The following is a 24202-nucleotide window of genomic DNA, read 5'->3' as shown; positions in this document are numbered from 1 at the left end:
GGACTGTAGCCTACCACGCTCCTCCATCCATGGGATTTTCCAGGCAAGAGTACTGGAGTGTGTTGCCATTTCCTTCTCCAGAGCATCTTCCTGACCCAGGGAACGAACTCGGGTCTCCCTCATTGTAGGCAGACGCTTTAGCATCTGAGCCACCAGGGAAGTCCTACCTACATTAAATATAATAAATATTAAGCAGTTCTGGAAAAAGAAGGCATGCCAGAGGTTGTAGTGATTTTTGAAAGATGGAAGGAAAGATAACTATAGAGAAATAAAACTTGGAAAAAGGAGCCCAAAGCCTATGCTTTTGAATAAACTCTGGTCAGGTAGCAGCCAGTAGGGGGATGGTTCTTTGCCCACACTGAAAAAGGACAGAAAAACAGGAATGGGACCTGGGCATTTGGGTGATAGATCAGGATTTGTTCTGAATTACAGCTAGGTTAGATTTTAACCCTTTTCCATAATGCCGTGATGTTTCATTCTGTGCTACAGTATTGAGTATGGACTCAGGGACTGAGACTTTTGGAGTATGTCTCAGGTGGTTAATGATTGATTCCCAGGAGGAACTGAGAGCTAAAGTGAGATATGCTGATCCTTCAGATGTAAAAGGACCATGAGAAGTTTTTCAGAACCCTGAAGCAAGACTCACCTGTATCCCTGGTGGTGACGTTTCAGAATGAGACTAGAAAAGGAAAATGTAAAGTTCAGATTGCCACTAGAGGTTCTAGACAGAGTAATAGGGCAAGATGTAGAAATAAAGGCATACAGATTGGAAAGAAAGTAAAGCAGCATTTCGTAAATGATGTACTTGTGTTGTAGAAAATTCTAAGGATTCCACAACAGCTGACAAAACTTAATAATAGATTTAAGAAGATCACAGGATATAGGCCACTATATTAAAAATTACTATATTCCTACAAACTAGTAGTAAGCAATTATAAACCGCTTTTAAAAAGTGATAATAATGACATTATCATTTGTAAGTCATCAAAAATATGAAGTACTCAAAGAATCAATTTAACAAAATGTGTTTAAGAACTGTACAATGAAAACCACCCAATGCTGATGAGAGGAAATAAAAGAAAATGGAGAGAAATATCATGTTTGCAGATTGAAGGATTTGGTCTTGGAGTTCGCCCCAAATTGGCTGAGTCGATATAATATCACAACAAGTGGGTTTCCACCCCCCCCACCAAAAGCTTAAGAAGCAGAGCACCCACAAATGATTGAGTCAGATTCCATCTTACTGGTGACACTGTAGTAATAGCTTTAAGGATCTGAGAGAAAACTGGTTTTAATCTTGAAATGCTCTTTCTAAAGAAATTACTCAAACTCAAGTCCACATTCTTAGGAAAATAAAGGAAAGTAACAAAATGGAAAGATGCAAGAAAGAGTAGTGAACTCCCCCCCAAAAGGTAGAAGTTATAATTAAAGTCTAAAAGATTTAATTTGTAATATTTCAGTATTAGCTCATCCACTTAAAAACCTAGATAATCCCCAGATAGGGAAGTGGTGGGGGTCTGGAGGAAGGAGGGGGAAATGATCTAGTTCTTATTAGGGAAAGATGCAGTGCCCAGTTCAGTGCCTGGTAAAGCAGCAGACAATTAGCAGTTGTTGAAGGAATGTATGTCCTGATTAACTTTATGTTGAAAGAAAGAAATACCTTGAAATGTTTCGGTTTCCGGAAGAATAAGAACAGGATGTTTATCAGTCTTTCAAACCAATAGAGTTGAACAGACTTAGTGGAACACAGGAACAAAGAAAAGACCATCATAGATTTTGGTTTTGTTTGGAACTTGAAAATAAAAGGCAGCAGTGACTTCCCTGTGAGTAGAAGAGTGGAACCTTCAGTGGTGTTCCAATAAACAGATCTTCCCCGTAACAGTGCTTGTCCCTCGCAGTCATCCTACCACTGGGCACATAAGAGAAGGGTGTGAGGTGGGTCTTGCTCCCTGGAGAGCCAGAGCCCAGGGGTCTGGACTGATTGGTGGCGTTTTGTGTTTCTTGCAGATGTTCCCACAGGCCTGCACTTCCAGAGCATGCTGAAATCTCAATGGCAGAACAAGCCTTTTGACAAAATCAAACCTCCAAAAAAGTTTTCACTTAAGCACAGAGCACCCATGCCAGGCAGTCTGCCAGATCCAACTCGTAAAGACAGGCACAAGTTGGTCAACTCCTTCCTAACAACAGCCAGTAAGTTTCAGGGGTCCGTAGAGTCCTCCAGTTACTTTCTGTTCCTCTGATGTTCTCAGGTTACTGGTATGTCCATGGCAGTGTGATGGGGTTGGGAGAGACAGTTGACAGATGCAAGCTCAGCCACAGTCGTCTTTTCTGCTCATTTTGGATGCTCTGGGATGGACTGTGAAAGCTGTTCCAGATATCAGGTGTTCTGGGGCTCAGCGAACAGCCAAGTGGGGCATAGCATTGGGTGCATCTGTGGGCCGGCTGTCTTTTGTAGTCTGGTGTCACATTTTTCTCCAGTTGAGAGCCCAGTGGGCTCCCTGGCCTGTCCTGGCCAGCGTGTTGCTTGCTAGGAGCTTCAGTCCCAGAGGACTGTCCTGCTGCCCTGGGTGTCTGTCATTGACCTAGAGAGAACTCAAGAGCTTGGAACTCAAATAAGAAAAGGTTGAGAGAAGATATTTCACAGCTCTTTTTCTGTTCCCCTCTTCAGAGCTGTCCCATCACCAAACCCGGCCTGACAGGACCCACAGGCAGCACTTAGACGATGTGGGGGCCGTGCCTATGGTGGATCGAGTGACAGCGCCAAAAGCAGAGCGCTTGCTCAATCCGCCGCCACCCGTGCATGACCCAAACCACAGCAAAATGAGATTGCGAGACCATTCATCTGAGAGAAGTGAAGGTAGGGCCAGGCCCGGCACCTCCGCCTGCATTTGCACCTGCGCAGGGCTTTCTGGGGCAGCTGGGCTTCCTGTAACTGCCCCTAGCTGTGTCCTTCACTTGCTAGGAAGGCAGAGTAGAGGGGTCCGACCGCTTCTAAGTGTAGGTCACTCTTAACTGCTATAGCAACCTCTGCAACCCCCTGCCTCCCATCAGCCAGTTTGCTTCATCTTTTTATCCTTTAGGCTTAGAAAGCATTTTTGCCTTTACTGAGTATTGCTGGCCTTCCTAACTTGTGCTGGAAGTAGAGCAGGTTGAGGTAGCCACGTATTCCTCTTTTCTGTTGACCTCTGCAGTGTTGAAGCATCACACGGACATGAGCAGTTCGAGCTACTTGGCGGCCACCCACCACCCACCACACAGTCCCTTGGTGCGACAGCTCTCCGCCTCCTCAGACACCTCTGCACCCACCAGCTCTAGCCCACAGGTCACAGCCAGCACGACTGTAAGTACCCACATGGAGTGGGCCGGACAGCCCCTTTGCAGTGACAGCTCCCTCCAGTGGGTCTGGAGGACAGTGTGGAAAGAGGGTTGTGAGGGCCAGGGCAGTTATGGGGACTTAGCTCATCCTGACTTGTGTGTCTTTTTTAAGTCAAAGTGGTGCTATTTAATCCTCCATTACATTGTTTTCCTTGAGTGTTCTTAGTAGAGATGGATCTGAGCTGAGCCAGCCATAGAAAGCTTGAGGCGGAGACAAACTCTTGGGTGATCTGTAACTGTTCAAGATACACGGGACCAAGTTTTGCACAGAACTCCGCAGTACCATGACTCTTAACTCCTTTGGCCTGAGAAATAAACATGAGAGGAGGGATGCAAAAGAGGGGTTTGTGGGCCTTAGAGAAGTTTGATTTCCTTGTTTTTAGTCTCCTGGGGAGTGGAGCTGGAATGCTGGGAATAAACACTGAGTGCTTGGAAGGGAAGGTTGATGTGGAGCCTGTTTTTTAGGTGTGCAGAGCAGAGTTACAGATCCAGCAGGCCACACTGGCAGGGCTGACACATGCGCTCACAGTGGCCGGCTCTCTGGCTCCTGATCAGCTTTTGTAGTACCTACCACTCTCCACCCCGAAAGCAGTTTGCACGACCATCCCACACACACAGTCACATTAATACTTTGATGTTTTCATTCCTCAGAATGTGCCTCCTTGAACACATATACCTGCAAGCTGCTTTGTACCCACCAAAAGGGTCCTTTATTTAGTAATCATCCTGATAATAATGGAGGTGATAATAATAGAACACTGCTGCTGTAAATGTTTGCTGTGTCTGTGCTAGGTACATGGTGTGTTACCGCGTTCAACCTGTAACACCCGTTAAGGTGCAGGTGGTGTAGAAGATTCCCATTTTGTTGGCAGGAAAACTGAGGCTTTCCAAGGCTAAGTGAATAGCATAAGGTGAGGAGACCTGTCAGGGTTACAGTTGGGATTCCAACCCAGCGGTCTGGCCACAGACTCAGCTGTTTTGGGTCATGCAGCACAGAGTGAGCCTGGATTGGGGCACAGCGAAGGTGACTTAGGCAGGGGCTCTGATGCCCCTTCAGAGCTTACATGAAGAAACTTCAAAGCCAACAGAATGTGCTCACTAGGCTCTGCGATCAGGTGGGAATTCATGTCGTTCTGTCTTTGCTCTTAAAAATCAGTCTTTCCCAGATGACCTTGTTCCTCCCCCCTTCATCCCCTCCCACACCCGCAGGTTTTGTCTCCATAGCAGTGTAGTCTCTGCGGTAAGCCCAGGTATCCTTTAGCAGGGATCTCAGAAAAACAAAGGATTTTACAGAGACTAATTGTGATGGAAGTCTTTTCTCAGATCCAAGACTTGGTGAAACTTAAGTGATTTTTCACATGCCGCTTTCTCATGCCTGGAAAATGTAAACTTAGGCCTGAATCACTTGAAATTTTTACTTACTATCTAATGAGCATCAATTTTGTACATACCACTGTGCTGACCCTTGAGCTCTTGTTGCCAGTTTTTTTCGAAGAATCTAGATTTATTTAATAGCAGGAAGAGTGATAGGCCAGATAGTTAAGGTGAGGAGCTACAGGACCCTGGAGAGGAGTAGGGGGGAGGGGGATGGGCTGTGTGCTCATGCTTGCTGCAGAAGCCGCATGAGCCGACGGGTGCAGCAGAATCACCTCTGTGGTCTTTTTTTCTTCTTCTTGGACTCCCTGGATATTCTGATTTGATAGTTAGAAGAGATGGGGCCCTGAACCTATTTTTTCTCTTTTAAACATCATCTTGCACCTCACCGTCTGGCAGCCAGGTTTGGAAACCACTTCTCATTCTCATCACCTACCCTCCACCTCTGGTCCTAAACAGGAGAGAACATAGGTTAGACCGAGTCAGTGTCTCCTGGAATTGGGCCATCTGCATGTGGGGTGGGGGTTGGGGCTGTTGAACCCCACAGCCCACTCCTGTCTCCCTGCCTTGAAGGTGCTGACAGCAGGCCCAAGGAGATTCAGGGAAAATACATACCTGCTGCTGCCAGCAGTTCCACACTTGTTCTTGACCACAATCCAGGGAAAGCTGTCTATTGAGGGTCCTTTGGGTTTGGTACACTTCCTACAGTGGGGTGTGTGAGTTCAGCAGACATGTGGCAGAGGCCTGTGGTGGTGAGTCCACTGAAACTCAGCCAGGCAGGGCTCACAAGTCCCTTCAGCTGTTCTGGTCAGCCAGTTACCCTGAATTCGTGAAGTCAGTGACAGTCCATTCTCATTGATAGCAGAGGAAACCGAGGTGAAAAAGACATTGTGATAACCCGAAATCACAGGTGGCAGCTGCTAAGATCCTGGCCCAGAGAATACTGCCTCTCAGCATTCTCTGAGAAGGTCTTGAAATGATCGGATGGATTGGTCATGGACCCCCTTCCAGGAACAGGAAATGGAGGGAAACAGCCTCTTCCCCCACCCCCCTTCACTGACCCCTCCCTCTGGGCTGGCCACTCTGGTGCTTTGGGTCTGGGCTGGCCGTGCTGGTGCTTTGGGTTGAGCGCAGCCTCTGAGGTGCTGGCAGCTGTGTTGTTGCCATGGCAGCACTTTGTCATCCACTGTTTGCCTCTGGCCTCTCACAGCTCAGTTGCCAGTCTCTGTTTCAGGGCAGGGTGTTTGCTATCTGGGCACAGGCAGCCCTCAGACTTGCCCCTCCATCTAAGAAACCGTGCCCCTTGTCTCCCTGCTCAATTCCTCCTCTGGTCTCCCAGCTGCTGTTGAAGGCCCCGCCCCTGCTCCCTAATATTGGATCCTTAACTAAGTGTTCTTTCCCAGGAGTTTGATTTGAACTTCCTGTAGGAGTGAATCTCCTTTCTCCAGGAGTGTGAGCTCTACAGCCAAGGCCTCTTCATCCATTTTCCCTCCATTCCTCTCCGTTGATACAGCTAGAACGCTCTCAGCTCTTTCCCTAAGAATAATAGCCAGAAAGGGGAAATCACATAAGGGTTCAGCAGATGGTGGGCACAGATTTAGCTGGAGAGTTCAGATCTGCGAGAAGGAAGTGCTTTCATGGTAACCAAGGTTAGCAGATCCACTGAGCTCAGCCTCCCATGGGGCATCTTTCAGGATGGAAGAGTTCATCTTTTTAGTCCAGAGAGTTACCTCTAGGCTTAAGCATGCTTTTTCCACCATGGGTCTGTGTCATAGAGATAAAAGGGGGAAACAGGAGGTTTTGGGGGGTGTTGTTAAAGATGTATGGAGGAGTCTAAACTGTGGCAGTTGTCTCAAGGCGCCAGGATACCCTCTGTGAAACTGAGTAGAGGTCTCCTTTCATGTGAGCACATGAATAAAGAGGGTGGCCAGTGAGACTTGTGAAGGGAAGGTCCTCCTCAGGCCCCACCTGCTATTTCTCCTAAGCTCATTGCTGGTGGGAGACCATCCCCACAGTGCAGGCAGTTGCTGTCATCCCTGCTTGGGTGCTCCCCAGGGACCCAGATGCCTGGTTATTGGTGATCCTGTCTTAAATCTCAGGTTTAGGATTTGATGTATGTAGAATTGTTCCTCCCTTTTAAACTTGCCTTTGTCTTACAGCAGCCAGTAAGGAGGAGAAGGGGAGAGAGCTCCTTCGATATTAACAACATTGTCATCCCAATGTCTGTCGCTGCAACCACCCGTGTAGAGAAGCTCCAGTACAAGGAAATCCTTACCCCCAGGTAGAAGCCCTGCACGACCAGCTCTGCTCTTTGGTCCCCCTGTTACTGCCATTTCCCTGTCCCTTAGTCGCTGAGTTGTGGGGCCTAGCCTTGGCTTTTGTCATTAAGAGAAGGGATCAGAGTGAAATTATTTCTGTATATAATTTTCTTCATTATATGTGTGCCAGCCAGACCACAGGCCACAAACTGGCTATAGACATGTTTTGTTTGATGCATACAAATGTGTTTTAAAATACTGAATTTGTTGTCAGCATCAAAGCAAGATTCCACATAGGAATCTTTATTTTTAGCGTTTGTTGACCAATCAAACATTTGGGCAACCCTGTCTATGCATCCCCATGTGGTAGCAACCAGTTGGTGCTGAGTAGCATTGGTCCCCTTTAAGCAGGTTCTTCTGCTTGAGTTTGTCGGTCCCCCAGCTCTGCTCCCACCCTCAGCCCGCTTTCCCTGTTTCTGGCCCTTGTGGGCTTCGGGTGTGAGGCGTCTGATGAAAAGAGTCCCCCAGGGCTGAGAAGGCCCAGTGAGAGCAGGTGGTGACCACTCGTTCCCTCGCACATGTCCCAACTTTTCTGGCCCGACTGCCTGCATTCTCACAATTCTGCCTTCTTCATCTTGCAGCTGGCGGGAGGTTGATCTTCGGTCTCGGAAGGGGAGTCCTGACGAGGAGAACGAGGAGGTAATGGCATGTTTGGTCCTCTTGAGTGCACACACAGCAGATACTTCAAGACCTGTGGGTGTCAAGTGCAGGCTTCGTTGTATTCTTGCCCTTACCAGGAAGAGCCTAGTATGCGGGCTCAGGGCTGGGGGGCAGCGGTGTGCTGCTTCTAGAACTGATCTATCCCCACTTAAACATGACTTCCTGGCAGAAAGAGGGGGTCCACAAAGGTGCTCTTTTGCAGATTGAGGACCTGTCTGACGCAGCCTTCGCCGCCCTGCATGCCAAATGTGAGGAGATGGAGAGGGCTCGGTGGCTGTGGACCACGAGCGTGCCACCTCAGCGGCGAGGCAGCAGGTGATGGGGGGTGGTGCAGGTCCCCAGGGCCTGTGGAGGGAGGGTCGGCGGGGAGCTCGGGCCCGAGCTGTGTCCGTGGGTTGTCACTTAGTTGCTCTTTGTATCCCTCACTGGCAGTGGTGGAGAATGCACAAGTTCCTTGGTGTTTGTTGGGACCAATAAGTCAAAGGCTGGGTCCTCGCTGAGTGGTTGCTGTCCAGCTATGACAAACTCTGGTGGTCCCAACTCTAGGAGTAGGCCATCTGGGAGGTTGGAGGCCGATCGGAGCGTGTGGTGATGGGATTGGAGGAGCATTGGCGGCCTCCGAACCAGCCCACCTTCTGCGGACAGTGGGGCGTGCACAGCTCTGTGGTCCTGCTTGGCTTGGGAGAACTGTCCTGCCCTCCCTCCTTTAATGTCACAGTGAGCAGCCCTCAGGGCGCTCAGGCAGAAGGGTTTAGGGCTCTTGTTTTTGCTTTTTGCCCGTGGTGTGTGCCTACCTCTGTGCACAGTGACGGGGGACGCGAGGGTTTGTGGTTCCAAGGAGCGAACTGCTGGTGTCCGTCTGCCTCAGCTCTGCTGGTCAGGAGGCTTTTGTCATGCCTGGCATGACATGCCACCTTTTTGGGCTTCATTTTTACCCCAAAAATGAATGTACAAGAAACCCTGTCACCAGGCACTCAGATTGCTCTTCTTGGGGTACAGGTCTTACCGGTCATCAGATGGACGGACGACACCCCAACTGGGCAGTGCCAACCCCTCCACCCCCCAGCCCGCCTCCCCAGACGTCAGCAGCAGTCACTCCTTGTCGGAGTTCTCCCATGGGCAGTCCCCCAGGAGCCCTATTAGCCCAGAGCTGCACTCGGCCCCCCTCACTCCCGTGGCTCGGGACCCCCTCCGACACCTGGCCAGCGAGGACACACGCTGTTCCACCCCGGAGCTGGGGCTGGACGAGCAGGTGAGCAGCGGCGCCTTTCTTGCCCTCGGGGGCGGCAGGTGGGGCAGGTGGAGGGATGGCACCTGCTCAAGGTGGACTTTGAATTTATGGACCACCCCCTCCATCCCCAGTTTGAAGGGGACAAGGGACTGGACTTGAAGTTGACCTTCTGAAGGTGCCATGGAACACTGGCCCTTGGTTACAAGGGTGCCCACTCTGAGAACCCTCCCCAAGCCTGCCCCAGAGCCCACAGACCTGGGGCTGGGCCTCACCATGGCGTCTTCTCTGCCCACAGTCCGTCCAGCCGTGGGAGCGGAGGACCTTCCCCCTGGCGTACAGCCCCCAGGCGGAGAGTGAGGACCAACTGGATGCACAGGAGCGGGCGTCCCGCTGCACTCGGCGCACCTCGGGCAGCAAGACTGGCCGGGAGACAGAGGCGGCGCCCACCTCGCCTCCTGTCATTCCCCTCAAGAGTCGGCATCTGATGGCCACAGTCACAGCTCAGCGTCCAACTCACAGATGAGTGGGATATGAGAATCGAAACAGACTCACTAACTATTGGCATTAAAGCTTCAGAAATCTCTGCGTTTGATATTCAAACATCATATGCCGAAAATTTTCACAGTTTTTAGTGAATTTAAGGAATTTAGATTCTACTTTGGTATTTCTTTTTCTTGTTTTGATTTTTGTTCTGTTTTGGTTTCCATGTTTTCTTGTCAATGCCTGAGCACTTCCTCCAGTTGGCAAACAGAAGTTCAGGATAAGAGCCTGCTGGCCTGAGCCTGGCACCTCCTCTGCACTGTTGAATCACTGGACTTAGCCATGTCGGATGGTCACCCCTCCTCTTCGCCCCAGTGGGCAGGGTGGGACAGCCAGGTGGGCAGAGGGGAAGGGACTCTCCAGCTCACTGTCCCCCCCTGAGGTGAGGGTTGGGGAGAGCAGTGTGCTCTGGGCTCTCGCTGGCCTGCCCCTCTGTGGCTTGGCTCAGCTCTGGCCCCCCCAGCTGGGTCCCCTTGGTCGACTGTGCTGGAGCACCCCAACCAGAGCCTCTTGACCGGCCCTGCCAGCTGTTCCCACTCAGCCCTCAGCTGACAGAATGGCCTCCCCTTGTCCCCCAGATCTTGGAGACCTACCAGGGTTTCCTCTGCATTCAGTCATCCCTGTCTTGACTCCTTAACTGCAGTAACCTGGCTGCAGCTGCTCGGATCCCCATCCTTCCCAGTCCCCTCATCTGCTCCCCCACACCAGACGCACACCCACACATGTGGTCCTTCCCCTTGGAACGCTTTTCCCACTTACCCTGGTCTGTGAAGGTGCAGGGTCTTCCCGCTCCTCTGACTCTAGGGAGGCTGGAAAATGAGCAGCCATCGCCCCTCTGTAATTGTTTTCACTGATGGGGTCATTCGGAGTCATTTGGTCATATCTCCCTCCTCTGCCAGTCCGGTTCCTTGTCAGTGTCTGTCCGCCTTTCCTCTCTCGAGCTCCTTTGCCTGTGGAACACTGTCTGGTCCTTGCTGTGGTTCCTGTCACTCCCCGTCACCCCCCGTTTTAACCGTGTGCCTGTCTCATCTATGATCACATCACCAAAAGGGGGGCAATAAGGACTTTTTTTTTTTTGGCGCCATTTTGTAATCGTATAAAAATAGTAGACAAACTGCTTAATGTTGGGGTTTTTTCACAATTTTCAACATTAGTGATTTTTTTTTTGATTCTGTTTGCAAGTTAAAGGGTTTGTCATTGTTTCTTTAAAAAAAACAATAATGCACCATATCCCTATGCATAAAGTGCTTCTTCTATTTATAAGGTTGAAAATTCTGAATAACCCTTTTAGCATTGTAAAAAAAAAAAACAAAATCAAAAATGGAAAAAAAAACCTTGTATTTTGTAAATATTTTCTTTTCCTGCTTTGAGCTGTGTATTGGCAGCGAAACATGTAGCTGTCTTTGTTCTATAGAAATGCTTTTCTTCAGAGAAGCTGATCTTTGTTAATGTCTTGATTCTGTTCGCAAAGCACAGACTAGTGCTTAAAAAAAAAAAAAAGGAAGGAAAAATTGAAAAAAATAATAAAAAAAGTTACAGAACGTAGTATGCCAGGCCTTTCTTGTCACTGGACATGGTAATGGTGGTGGTAAGGACCTGCCCTGCTGGGGAAGTTGCTCTGACTGGCACCGAACCTTGGGAAGACTCCATGCCATCTTCTGGGCACAGGCGGGCTCCTCTGACAGTCACCAGAGGGGGATGTGGGTTTTCATGGGTGTAGGGGGTAAGAGATGTCAGGAGGAAAGGTGGTGGTGGTTGGATGTAAGTAATTGACCCGTTGCCTTTTTTTTTAAGTTTTTTTTTTTGGCTGCGCTGGGTCTCCATTGTGGTGCGCAGGCTGTTCATTTCTATACTCGAGCTTTAATGTTCTACCTACCTCTAGTGAGGCCAGCTGGCAGTGTGGCTTTTTTTTTTTTTTCTTTTTAAATCTGTTCTAAATTGCTCTCTAGGATTCCCAGGTGGCTCAGTGACAAAGAATCCACCTGCCGAGGCAGGAGACATGGGTTCATTCTTGATCCGGGAAGATTCCACGTGCCAAGTGGCAACTCAGCCCATGCACCACAACTACTGGAGCCTGAGCAGCACCCTGGAGCCAGCACTCTGGAGCAAGAGAAGCCACTGCAGGAAGCCTGTGCGCAGCAACGAAGGCCCAGCACAGCCAGAAATAATAAAATTGTTATAAGGAAATAAATTGCTCTCTAGTGGAGATTTCACATCTCACTTTTGACCGCTGGGCTTGAGATCACTGAGGATTTAATATACTTTGCACAGAGCCTGAGCTGGTTCTCAGCAGCTTTCTTCTGAGGAAAGAAGAAAAGTTTTGATTTTCTTTGTAGAAGATGAGTAAGTGGGCGGGCCTGGTTCTCTCGCTGCTTCCTTTTTCCCTTTTCATAGCAATCAGGTTGACACAGCCAGTGAGCTGCCTGAATGTTTTATATATATATATATATATATATTTTTTTTTTTAACCCCAGTTCTGAAGCAGCATTTCTCTTTGGCTGCCCTGTTGCTGCTTCTGTAGTTAGCAGTTAAGATCTGCTTCTGTCTACAGTGGCTAAAGCATGTCAGGAAAAGCTGAGAAAAGTGATAATTCGTTTTGAAACTGTGAAAAAATCAAAGGCCTGAGCATTATGACCTTGACATAATCACTAAAGAACAATAATTAATACGATGGGTTCTGCTCTGCTTTTCTTCCTCTGTAGCCTCACTAGGGGGCTATTTGGGATCCCTAATTGAGATCTAGCACTCTCCATCTGAGATGAGGCTCAGAGGAGAGCAGCTCTGATCCTGGAAGGAACCAGAGCCCCTCATTCTGCTGACTGGCCCAGTCAGTGTCCTGCTTCAGCCCCAGGCCTCTCCGCTCATTTCCAGGGATCAAGAGACCTTGCAGAGCTACCCTTGCCTTTTCAGGTCTGAATATAGTGGTTTGGGTCTTTCACAGGCTGAGCCTTGTGAACTGAGCCACAAGGGTATTTATTGCCCTTTGTGTTGGACCAGGATGGTTTGCCAGCACCAGAATGAGAAAATCGATGAAATGAACAAGCCTGAGAGTCCTTTCACCTTCAGGGCCCCAGAGCCAGCTGGTAAATCCTCATATCCAGGTTTCAACAGTATTGTCATTTCCTGAGCTAAGTTCCCAAAGGCTGGGAAGGAACTTAGAAATTGTAACATCGTTTTCTGGTCCTTTAAATCCATACACAAAGGCCATATTTAATCAGAGTAATAACTTTATTTTCCAAATTCACTTTTACAGCAACAGTCAGTGTAAATCATTTGTTAAAACACACAATACACGATATGGACATTCACAGACAGGAAGCTAAGCTAAGATGGTTTCATGTCCCTCCCCCCACCCTCAAAATTAACAAAGAAATCATGGGACTTGCAAGTGCCAGAAATTGTCCTGCCCCACACTGCAGATTCACGGGGCTCAGTCCGGTAGGAGGTGAGACAGTGTCGGTGCCCAGGGTAAACCCTTTTCAAAACCGAAACCAGAAATCTCTTGAAGCCACACTTCTGTAGAGAGGACAAGCCGATGACCTCCACCTCTGCCCTCATCCCTGCCTCTCTCTGCTGTCCTCGGAGGACAGAGATCAAAGGGTGACGAGATCTTAGCAACTCTTAGAAGTACAGACTGTGTGTCTGGAGCTGGTGGGAAAGGTGACACGGAGATGCCAATAATTTTGAGGAAAGGATGCCTCAAAGCAGCTTTGGGAGGCAGGATTGTGGGCTTGGGACCCTGCAAAAGGGCAGCAGGACAGAGCAATCATATCTCGATTCCTCCACAAACCCCAACCCCGGGAAGGAGAACTAGCTGGCAGCCTGTGGCACCTGTCAGTGGAAAGGTGAAATCCCAAGGGACTTCTGGCACCCGTGGTTGAAATCACGAAGAAAAGGGTTACTAGGCTTTGGACTACTGCACCCCTTTGCCCAGTGGTTTAACTATCTTACAGGTTCCTCCCCCCTCCCCCCTCGAACACAACAAGCAATCGCAAACAGGATACGTCTCACCACTGAAGTCAATTTAAATGGAATTATTGATAAAGTGAGTGGAGAGCTTGAGGGGACCAGGTGGAAGAGGGACACCGACTCCGGAGGAAACGGGGGTAGGGGTGTGCCGGCTCTGGGGGGATTGTCCTCATTTAAGGTTACAAGCCAGCATCCCTTCGCAGACTCCCTGCCAGCAACTTGACCTGATCACCTAAACCACGATCTTCAGGCTGATCCCAACACAGGCGATTCCAGAGCCCTCTGGGAAGGAAGTACTTGGAAAGCCAGACACGAGACTGCAAGGAGGGGTGCAAGGAATGTGGCCAAAATCGGTGGCAGTAAGGAGGGGCCACATCTCTCACCATGTAAAACATGTAAAACATGGTCTTTACACCATGTTTCCTCCTCCAGAACCCTTCCAAGACCAGCTGGGACTCAGGACCGAGGAGAGGCTCGAGGGTGGGGGGACGCTGGGGCCCATGTGATGCCTAGCATGGAATGCTCTGATTGCAAATGGAGCAGCGGCCCTGGACTCCGACCCTCCCAGCCCCACAGGCTTGCCTTTGACTGTTCCCACACCACAAGTGGCAGGCCTGGACCGAGGCTGAGATTTCCTTTAAACAGCAGATTTTGACAAAGGCTGCTTCCCTTGTCCCCATGGCAGGAGAGGGTCGGCAAGTGTATTCTGACTTGTCACCGCATCAGGAAGCTGGGGCCCCCTGGGGCTGGTCGTTCATCCCAGGGACCGTAGGGGCCCTGGGTGGGCAGCTGGACCATCCTTCCTGAGGGAGAGCTTGGAGCTGAGGGGTGGGCTGCAGACCTTGCCCCAGTAGGCACTCGTGATGCGGGGAACTGTCCAACCCTCTCTCGGGGCTGCAATGGGGCTTCTCTGGGGCCATCTTCACCGCAAGACACGTGCCCTCTGCCTGACAGAAGGGAGCCCCGGGTCAGGGAGTGGGGACTGGAGCTGCTGTCCTCTCCTGGGCTTCAGGTGTTCACAGCCGAGGGTTCCCCAGTGTCAGGAGCTGGTCTCTGTTGGGTCCCCGATGCTGATGGAAATCTTTCATCAACTGGGAGAGCCACATGGGCCTTCTGGATCTGAGTCCCCGCTGTGGGGTGAGAGACACCTAGGACTCCCACGAGGGCGGGTTAGAAACCTCTTTACAAGCATTTCAAGATACATGCGTTCTTTTTTTTTTTTTTTCTTTTCACTATCATAGTCACTCTGGTGAATCCAAGCATAAACAGACAAATCAGACTACAAGGCGACAGGGTGTGGACGGGGAGGGGAGGGCGACATCTATGTATATGTTCAGCTGCTCCAGGACAGACCACCCTGCTTCCCGCTGGGACAGGGCGGGGAAGAACCAGTTCCGAGGGGGCACGTTTCCCTTTACGGGGTGCGGAGGGCTGATGACACAGACTTGGGGTCGAGCAGCTGCTGGGCTCCAAGAGGCTGGCAGTCACAAGCTGGGGCAGAAGTGGGGGACAACGGGGGCGTGGTCCTGCCCTCGGGGCCTTGCCCGCCTGCCCCAGGGCCATGGCAGGCATCCGGGACGGCCAGCCTGCTGCCAGCTCGGCACTGGACGGGGACCGGGCCCAGACAAGGCATGGACATCCAGGGTCACTGCGAACCCCACCCTGGCTTGCGACTGTGATGGCGGTGGGGGCAGGGAACTGAGTAAGGTCGTGGGGGCCTTTGTGAGGGACACAGCTGGATGCCTATAACTCAGACAGATGGAGGTTCCTGGTGTCCGGACCTCGCCCTCCTTGACTTCCCCCTTGGTATAAAGCAGGTGTCGCCCCATCAGAACAATGTCCATTACCGAGAAGGGGTGGGTGGCGGGGCGGGGAACTCGGGACAGCGTGACGTAGTGAGGGGACAGGCAGTGACCAGGCTCCGCACGGCAGACACACAGGCGTGGTGGGGGCAGACGCAGGGCTGCATGGCCGTGGGAAGGAGGAGAGGTTTAGGACCGGAGGCCCAGGCTTGGAAACAGGCAGGTGCTCCCAAGAGGCACAAGTCCTTACAAAGAGAACTGGTTAGCCCTAAGTTCCAGATCTGTGAGGTGGCCAAAAACGCGGCTGCAGTTCCCACCTTCAGAACTCAACAAAACGGGGGGTTCCAGGGGGCGGAGGGAAGCCCCTCAGCTCAGGAGCCCCCACCCACCCTGCGAGAAGCGAGGAAGAGGCCAGCGCTCGGTGGTCTTTTCCAAGGAGGTGACCCACACGACGTCCTTCCCATCACCTTTCTTCTGCCCCGTCCCTTCTCCCCGCAGAGGGTAGGCCTCCGCCGACCCCGAGCCCCAAGAACCGGACGCCGCTTGGTCGAGGCTGCGGCGGGCGGCGGAGGCTGTGCCCTGCCCGCCGCCCTCCAGGCAGGCCCCAGCGTCCCCGCCCCCACAGGCCCCTTCCGCTTCCCGCCCCGCCCCCTGCCCCGCCCCGCCCACCCCGTCCTGCTCCAAAGGCGCCTCGTGCGCCTGTGGCTCCACCGAAGTGCCAAGTTTCAAGCCCCTTGTTGCCACTGCTGCCTCGGGGACACCCCCAGAATGGGGCACCCCCCCAGGCCTGGAGAGTCCCCGGAAGCAGCTTGCAGAGCCTCCCTTCTCCCTCTTCCACTCAGAGGGGAAAAAAAAAGAATCAAAGTAACTGCCCAAGGAAATTCTGGGTGGACCCTCTTTTGGAGTGTTTTTAAAAATACTTTATTAGGACTGGCCCACCCATCAATTTGGAAAGCTGAACTTGGCTCTGTTCCGGTCACTGATTTGGAAGCCCCGAGCCAGAGCTGAGCGACAAGCAGGTTAGTGATTAACCGATGAACCGATCTGTGAGGAGCAGCTGGGGGAGGGCAGAGGGCGAAGGGCCAGAGCATTATTCTTTTTTTTCCCACACTCTCCCACTCTCTTCTCTCCACGATTATTGACCGCCCCGGGGCCTGATCACAAACCCTGCTTGGCCAGGGAGGCAGACACCTCGTCAGCGAGGGTGGCGAGCTGCGGCGAGTCCACCATGTCGATGCTGCCGGTGGAGGACACGTTGCTGAGGTGCCGGGGGGACGTGTCCCCCGACACCACGGGTGACTTGTACACGATCTCCGCCCCATGGTCGGTCTTGGCTTTGGCGTTCTCGCGGAAGGTCAGCTTGTGGGTTTCGATCTGTAAGAGAAGAGCAGGCAGGCTAAGGAGGAGAGCTGGGCCGGGTGACCGCCCGCTGGCCTTGGGAGGGAGGGAGCCATGGTGGCGCCGACGGCTTCATGGCTTCCCAACAACTAAGCTGCAGCATCCTAGTCACCTGCCAGCCAGCCCCCCAGGCCCCCTCTCCAGAAGCAGAGACCATTGTGGGTTTTTTGTGTGCCCTTCTAGGAATAGCCCACACATGCAAACATGTATGTGTGAGAAAAAATACATATACATGTACATACAGGCATATATGTATAAATACATATACATACACAGGTACATACTACATATGGCACCAGTATCCACATGCTTTGCACTCTACCTTGCGTTGTCCCTACATAGCTCCCTCACTGCTTGTTGAGGCTGTGTGCTTTCCCATGGCAGCAAATATACCAAAATGTATCTACTCCCCTGCGGGTAGATATTTAGGCTGTTCCAACCTTTGCTCTCACAGACAATGCTGTGTGAAAAATGTTGAATAACCTTGTACTCACATCATTTCACATATGTACTGTGTCTCCTAGAAGTGGGATTGCTAGTAGGTCAAAAGGCATGTGCATTTCGCGTGGATGTGCACATGCACTTTGCCAGACTGCAGATGAAAGTGTGGAAAGAGAGGCTGCAGGAGATACAGGGAGGGGCCCAGATCCCCAGCCATCCAGCTTTGAGCTGAACACATTCCTCCCCTTTGCCAGTGACTGATGAACCCTAGAGGTGGCAGCTGCTGTGGGCAGCGCCGGCAGGTGTACCAGAAAACATGATGCAACGGAGCCCTGATCAAAGCAGCGCATTGTTCTGAAATATACTCACAGCTCATACAACTCATTATCAAAAAAGCAAACAACTCAGTCAGAACTTAGGCAGGTGATCTAAAAAGACATTTCTCTGAAGAAGACAAGGATGGCCAAAAGCACGCGAAAAGTTGCTCAACATCGCTAATTATTAGAGAAATGCAAGTCAAAAACCACACGCGGCATCGCCTCACTCCAGTGATAACGGCCATCAACAAAAAGTCTTCAGGGAAGAGTTGCCATACGATCCAGCAGTCCTATGGCCGCAGCAGCACTATTCACAGTCGCCGAAATGTGGGAACAACCTCACTGTCCATTGACGAATAAAGAAGATGTGAGAATGGAATTCAGCCCCAAAAAGAATGAAATATTGCCATTTGCAGCAACAGGGATGCAACTAGAGATTATCATTCCAAGTGAAGTCAGAAAGAGACAAACACTATATATCATTTGTATATGGAATCTAAAACATGCTACAAAGAAACGCATCTATAAAACAGAAACAGACTCACAGACAGAAACAGACTCACAGACAGAGATCAGACTTGTGGTTACCAAGAGGGTGTGGGGGAGGGATGGATTGGGAGTTTGGGATTAGCAGATGCAAACTAGGATGTATAGAATGGATGTATAGAATGGATGTATAGAATGGATGTATAGAATGGATGTATAGAAGGACAAGAAGGTCCTTCTGTATGGCATAGGGAATTCTACCCAGCTTCCTGCGATAAACCGTAATGGAAAGGAATACCAAAAAAAAAAGGATGTATGTATATAACTGAGTCATTTTGCTATACAGCATAGATTGGCACAACACCATAAATAAATGATATTGCAAAAAAAAAAAGATACAAATGAACTTATTTCCAAAACAGAAAGAGACTCACAGACAGAAAACAAACTTATGGTTACCAAAGGGAAAAGGGGAAGAGGGATAAATCAGAAGGTTAGGATTAACATATACCCTACTACATATAAAACAGATAAGCAACAAGAACCTATTGTCTAGCACAGGGAACTAACGATACTTAATACTTTGCAACAACCTATAAAGGAAAAGAATCCAAAAAAGAATCTATGTAGGTATGTATAACTAAATCACTGCTCTACACATGAAACTAACACAACACTCTAAATCAGCTAGACTTCAGTTTAAAAATAAAGAAAAAAAGTAAGTAGAGCATCCTTGACCCGGAGGTCTTAGCTCCAAAGGATACCTGGAAAGCTCAGAAGCAGACAGTTTCGCTGGAGATGCCAAGCAGTACATAGTTATTCTCTCCTGATGAGCTCTGAAGTGATGGACACAGTACTCCTCAACATTTTTGGGGTCTTAGGACCTCCTTGGGGGCTTCCCAGGTGGCGCTAGTGATAAAGGGTCTGCCTGCCAATGCAGGAGACTTGAGAGACACAGGTTCGATCCCTAGATCAGAAAGATCCCCTGGAGGAGGGCACGGGAACCCACCCCAGTATTCTTGCCTGGAAAATCCCACGGACAAGAAAGCCTGGTGGGCTACGGTCCATAGAGTCATGAAGAGTCAGACATGACTTAGCACAAACCCAAGACCTTCATGAGCATCTGGTGAGACCAGGAAGATGTGTACACCTGCCTGCCTGCTCTCATACACATATGACAACTTCCCACAAGTTCAGAAGTCCCCGGATCCCAAGAAAAGAGCCCCTATTGTAGGGGTATTTGAATATAAAGAAAAATCAGGCTCCCATCTAAGCTATATGCTTATTTTGGGTGACTGCTTTGAAAAAAAGGACTCTTCCTTATTACTGTAACTGAAAGACCATTTTGAAGTACGTTTATGTTCTTAAGAAAAATGTGACAGCCTCCTGGGAACGTCCCCAAACTCCCCAAGCTGAAGGAGCTCCGGTGGCGGGGTTCCTGCACTCCACTGCTTCTTAGCAGTGTTGCTCATCACAGAGGGAAATGGGGCTGAACACGAGGAAACCCTCTGGGACCAGGACAGTGTCTTCCGGGCAGTGGGCAGGGCCCTCCCTTTCTGAGGCATCACAGAGATGAGTGAAAACAGAAGTCAAGACCTGGATTTGCATCTAACTCGTGTTGTTTGATGACTACAGAGCTCCAGGCACCCTTCTGGACCCTGCCTCACCCTGGTCTCCAGGACGGGGGTATTTCCGTCTGTTTTGCTGAAGAAGAACCTAAGGCTGAGAGGGCTTGCAGAGCTTCCGGGGGTCACGCCTCCAAGCAGAGTCAAGCCCAGAGCTTTCCCCCATAAAGAGAAGCTTCCAGAGTCAGGGGTAGAGGCCTTCCTTCACCCGGAATCACCAACACCCAGACCTACCCACTCATTCCATATATAATCAGTCAGACTCTCCCGGGTGGGACGGCAGTTTCATTAAGCTCCCCAGGGCAGGGAGGTCCTGTGTTAAACAGGGCGGGGCAGCAATGGAGACAAGCTGGCAAAAAATCCCTCTCATTTCCCTGGGTCTCACTTCTGATGGAGACCCAGGCACCCTGTATGTAAAAGCGTGATGGTCAGGGAGACCTGTGGGGAACCAGGACCCCAGCCTCCCTTCAGCCTTCGCGGGACTCCATTACTGGTCATCAGTGCCAACCGCTGCTTTAGGCACACACAGTGCAGCAAGTGTCGCTCAGAAACCACGCAGGCAGGCTTTCACCGCAAAGGTGGGGTGTGTCTGTCGGTCCAGACCAGAGGAGGAGGAGGTGGTGGGCAGGATGGGGGGAGGGGGCTGACTGCATGGGGACCCCAGCTCCCGCCAAGCTTGGCCCAGCTGCCACTTCGACTAGTGGGGCCCTTTGCACCCCACCGCTGGGCTGGTCTTGGTTTCTGTGCTGGGATGGCCCTTCTCTCTCCGTCCTCCTCAGTCAGCTGCTGGGAGGCACTGAAGACTGGAACACGAACCACCTGCAGAACTTCAGGGCAGGCGTGGGCAGGAAACCCCAGAGGGCATTTCACTGAATTTATGAAGAGAAAAAGTGCCGCCACACAACAGAATTCAGTGATGAGCCCAGAGGGAGGCACTGGGGTTCCCCAGGCCCCACTGCACACAGACATCCAGACCCAGGGCTTCTAGAAACCATGGGGACCACCCAGGTTCTCGGTCCAGTGGCCTCCTCATGGACACCTGCAGAGGCTTTGTTGAAACCTGGATTCCAGCATCACTGTTTGGCTCTAACTGCCTAGTGACCTATTTAGAAAATTAGGTCATGTTCCCATGACTGGCTCTTGGTGACTGAGGCTGGCTTTGGCAATGGCCAATTCCTTTTGGGGGTGCTGGCCAACCACAGGGCCGAGGGCAGTAGCTCTCACCTTTACCTGCACTGAAGAGTCACCTGGGGGCTTTAAAAGCTCCACTCCAGGCACCTAGATGGCTCCTGAGACAAACTAGTCAGAATCTCCAAGGTGGGGGGCCTGTGGCATCAAGGCTGTTAAAGCTCCCAAGGACGGCAAAGGGCAGCCCAGGTGGATCCCCGCAAGGAGCTGAGAATCCACATCAAGCCAGTCAGCACAGGACCCTCTGCTCTCCTGCTGAGACACTGGACTTTGTTACAGCCTCTGCCCCGCCCCTTTACCTTTTTATTCCCTCCGCCAGGGACGTGTGTGATGTTATCCAGGGACCCAATCTTCGACTGGACTCTATCCTTGAAGTCTAGCTTTTCAGATTTTACTTCCACTTGGCCACCTCCTGGAACACAACACACAAAGGGCGCCGAGCCTTGAGTGAGGGCTAAGCCAGTGACCGCATGCAGACGCTGACCTTGAGGAGGAGCTAAGACCAGCTTTTATTTAGAGTGTGGTTTGGAACAAGTAGGTCCTACCAAAGGGCTTGAAAACAATTTGCTTCATCTTCATTTTTTTCTTTTTATCTCACTAATCAGGGTGTACATCAAATATCTACTCAGCAAACCCTTCCTCCTTAGTGCAAAGGTAAAGGACAGCTCAGTTCAAGAGAAATGATTCTAAATTCTAAACTGGTAGGCTTCCAAGGAGTGGAGCCTTCTATGCCAACATCCTGTAAGACCTCGGAATTAAACTGAAGGGCAAAGTGCACCCTTCATAGGGAAGGGCCCTGACATTTTCTCCCTCCTCAGACACTTGATGCCTTGTCCAAGTGTGGGAGACATGACCTGAGGAAGAGATGAACCACATTACTTTCTTTGGAAGGATAAAGCCACTCAACAAAATTGCTCCACAGTGTGATGAGATGGTGGCCCCAGGAGAGGCAGAGAGACTCAACTCCCCCCAGATGTCCAAGACAGAAAATAATGACATTCTAGACTGCACTTCTGACCATCTCTCTTCCTGCAGTAATGTAATGGTTCAAGCCCTGGAGAGGACCTAATGGAGAAGCCCTGCTCTGGACTCTCAGGCAGGAGTTAGAATCTAGATCTGGGCTCTCCAAGATGGTAGCCAGTGGCTACTTAAATTTTATTTATTTTTAAATTTTAATTTTTTGGCCGCACCGCACGGCTTGTGGGATCTTAGCTCCCGGATCAGGGAATGAACCTGGGACCGGCAGTGAAAGTGCCAAGACCTAACCTTTGGACCGCCATGGAATTTCTCAAGTTTCATTACATAAAATTGGTTCATTTCCTCAACTGCACCGGCCACATTTCAAATGCTCAACAGCCGCATATGGGGAGTGGCTACCACAGTGAACAGGACAGGTACAGAACGTTTGCACTGTTGCAGGAAGACCTACAGGCAGCACCAATTTCTGCAGGGCATGAGATGGCGAGGGGAAGGGTGCGCATGGAGAGTTCCACACTATCATTTCAGCGGGGACATGGCCAAGACCCAGGAGTCCAATGTTGTAGCTGGAGCAGTGGGTGAAATGTCCCTCCTCTTGGCTGAGGACCAAACTGGGGACCAAATCCACAGAGCCAGTCTTCGGGAGCCAGATCAGGTTCTTCCCCAGCTTCAGAGGCCTTGTGCGCAGCCCGCTTGGAGGGCCGCGGGTCAGAGTTTAGCTCAGCATCTGCCCTCTCTTCTTACTTTGTCTTGGGCAGCCTGGTCCCGCTCCAGAGCTACACACAGAGCCACACCTCCCAGGCCCCAGCAAGCTCCACCCCCAACACTCTCCTTGATGGCCCATCCCAGCCATCCTTCCCAGCCACTTCCGGAGAAGGCCCCGCCCCGGCCGGCCCCACCCCCTGACCACCCCGCCCCGTCTTGCCTTCTACAAGAGCTACCTGGCTTATGATGGATGTTGCCTAATGAGCCACACTTGGAGGTCACCTTACTCAGATCCACTGGTTTGTAGACTATTTGCACCTGGAGGGGAGAGAGAACGAGAGAGAGTAAAACAGGATTGATTTTGCTGGGAGTGAAACAATGAAAATCAGCAGGCCCTGCTCGGACAGCATTTCCGGTCTGCCACGAGGAACTAGCACGGAAGGGAAAATGTGTTGGAATTCTGCCAAGCCTGCCCTGGGAGTGAAATAAACGGAGTGCCTTCGATCCCATAGGACAAGGACCCTCAGAGAAATACAGGGCTACCGCTCCATTGGGCACTGGTTTGGCAAACACACGTGAAAAGGTCATTATCTTTCCTGACATGAAATCGACAGATCGCATTCAGTGACGACAGAAAGAAAGAAGGGGTCCGTGTGTGCGACAGCTGAAAAATCTTGGCAAAGCAAGATAGCCGTGTCTGCTGGGCCTCTGAGAGCAGAGGGCGGGGTGGGGTGGTTAGGAGCACCTTCTCCCAGGAGAAGCCTCATGAACCCCAGGCACCCCAGAGCAGAACAACGATGGTCAGCGAGCGGGGAAGAGCACTTCGGCGACCCGGGAAGGGTGAAGCGCCAGGCTGCGCCTGGGCACACAGCGTCCTGGACAGTTAGGCTCTTTACCGAAAAGAGCAAAGCAACACGAGCAGGACAGTCAGGCGGCACAGCGGGAATCACGGGTTTAGTGTCTCAAGGAGACTCAGCAGACGCACGCGGGGAGGCCTAAGGGCCCCAGGGCTCAGAGCCGGCCTGAGGGTCCAGCATGTGGCCCAGCCACACAGCCACCCCCCAGCCGCCTGGAGAAGACACCCCCACAGGGACCCAGCTTCAGCAGAGGGGGTCTCCTTGAGGAAGTCTGCACAAAACCATGACTGTTGGGGCCCCTGATGGTCACGGGGTGACACGTCCCTTGTGTGAGGTCACCTGAGGACACAGGCCAATCACCACTGAGCCAGTGGGCTCCTGCTCCCCGCCCTGGAGTTACCTGGAGAGAGGAATGGCCTCGTGCCCGAGAATGGGTTTAACAAGCACATCAAAGAGGAGTTTTTACTTAGGTCTAAATCATCTGGAATAACCCCAAATTACGTTCATCAAAATCATGTTGGCATTTGTCGATTACTGGCAGAGTTGATGGAGGCTGACCAGGGGACGCGGCCTGTGTGCCTAGGTGTGGGGAGGGAGGCGCGGGGAGCCCGCGCCTGTGGGGGTGGGTGGGTTAATGAGGGGTTCTGAGCCTGCGCTCCAGGTGGGGTGCTGGAGTTGGGGAGACAGGGAGCTGTGGAAACTAGCCCCTTTCCTCGCAGGAGCAAGATAGCAAAGGCTGGTGTGTGCGAGGCTTCCCTCTCCTCTTTTCAGCCTCAGTTTGGTGGCGGGGTGGGGGGGGGGGCTGGGGGGGTGAAGGCATAATCAGTTGCGGAGGAGGAGGGTGGCGCTGTGTAGAAGGGAGAGCCTGGATTGGCCGGGAGGAAAGGGGGAAGGCATGATGGAGGGGGAGGGAAGGGGAGGGGAGAGAAATGGGGGAG

The 24202-nt window shown here is 51.3% G+C and overlaps 2 protein-coding genes across 25 annotated transcripts in view; one reads left to right on the top strand and one right to left on the bottom strand.

The window, feature by feature from the left end:
* The window catches only part of KANSL1 (KAT8 regulatory NSL complex subunit 1), a 168007-nt gene extending 156964 nt beyond the window's left edge, over positions 1-11043 (top strand). For 2 of the 4 annotated variants that reach the window (XM_069541646.1, XM_069541644.1), the window contains 8 exons: positions 2008-2190; positions 2669-2857; positions 3192-3340; positions 6909-7030; positions 7649-7706; positions 7930-8042; positions 8727-8979; positions 9254-11043. In XM_069541646.1, coding sequence (XP_069397747.1) covers positions 2008-2190; positions 2669-2857; positions 3192-3340; positions 6909-7030; positions 7649-7706; positions 7930-8042; positions 8727-8979; positions 9254-9481 — 1295 coding nt within the window. In that variant the 3' untranslated portion in view covers positions 9482-11043. The remainder of the gene's footprint in view (positions 1-2007; positions 2191-2668; positions 2858-3191; positions 3341-6908; positions 7031-7648; positions 7707-7929; positions 8043-8726; positions 8980-9253) is intronic. The other 2 variants (XM_069541648.1, XM_069541647.1) reach the window with 1 other exon arrangement.
* A 5123-nt stretch (positions 11044-16166) lies between these two features.
* MAPT (microtubule associated protein tau) overlaps positions 16167-24202 on the bottom strand; it is a 119841-nt gene continuing 111805 nt past the window's right edge. For all 21 annotated transcript variants that reach the window (XM_069541669.1, XM_069541672.1, XM_069541674.1 and 18 more), the window contains 3 exons: positions 22644-22725; positions 21024-21136; positions 16167-16643 (listed from right to left, as the gene is read on the bottom strand). In XM_069541669.1, coding sequence (XP_069397770.1) covers positions 16428-16643; positions 21024-21136; positions 22644-22725 — 411 coding nt within the window. In that variant the 3' untranslated portion in view covers positions 16167-16427. The remainder of the gene's footprint in view (positions 16644-21023; positions 21137-22643; positions 22726-24202) is intronic.

This window comes from Ovis canadensis, chromosome 11 (assembly GCF_042477335.2).
Source record: "Ovis canadensis isolate MfBH-ARS-UI-01 breed Bighorn chromosome 11, ARS-UI_OviCan_v2, whole genome shotgun sequence".
NCBI classification, from domain to species: domain Eukaryota; kingdom Metazoa; phylum Chordata; class Mammalia; order Artiodactyla; family Bovidae; genus Ovis; species Ovis canadensis.
The sequence above is the reverse complement of the archived record's forward strand: the minus strand, read 5'-3'. Positions and strand labels throughout refer to the sequence as shown.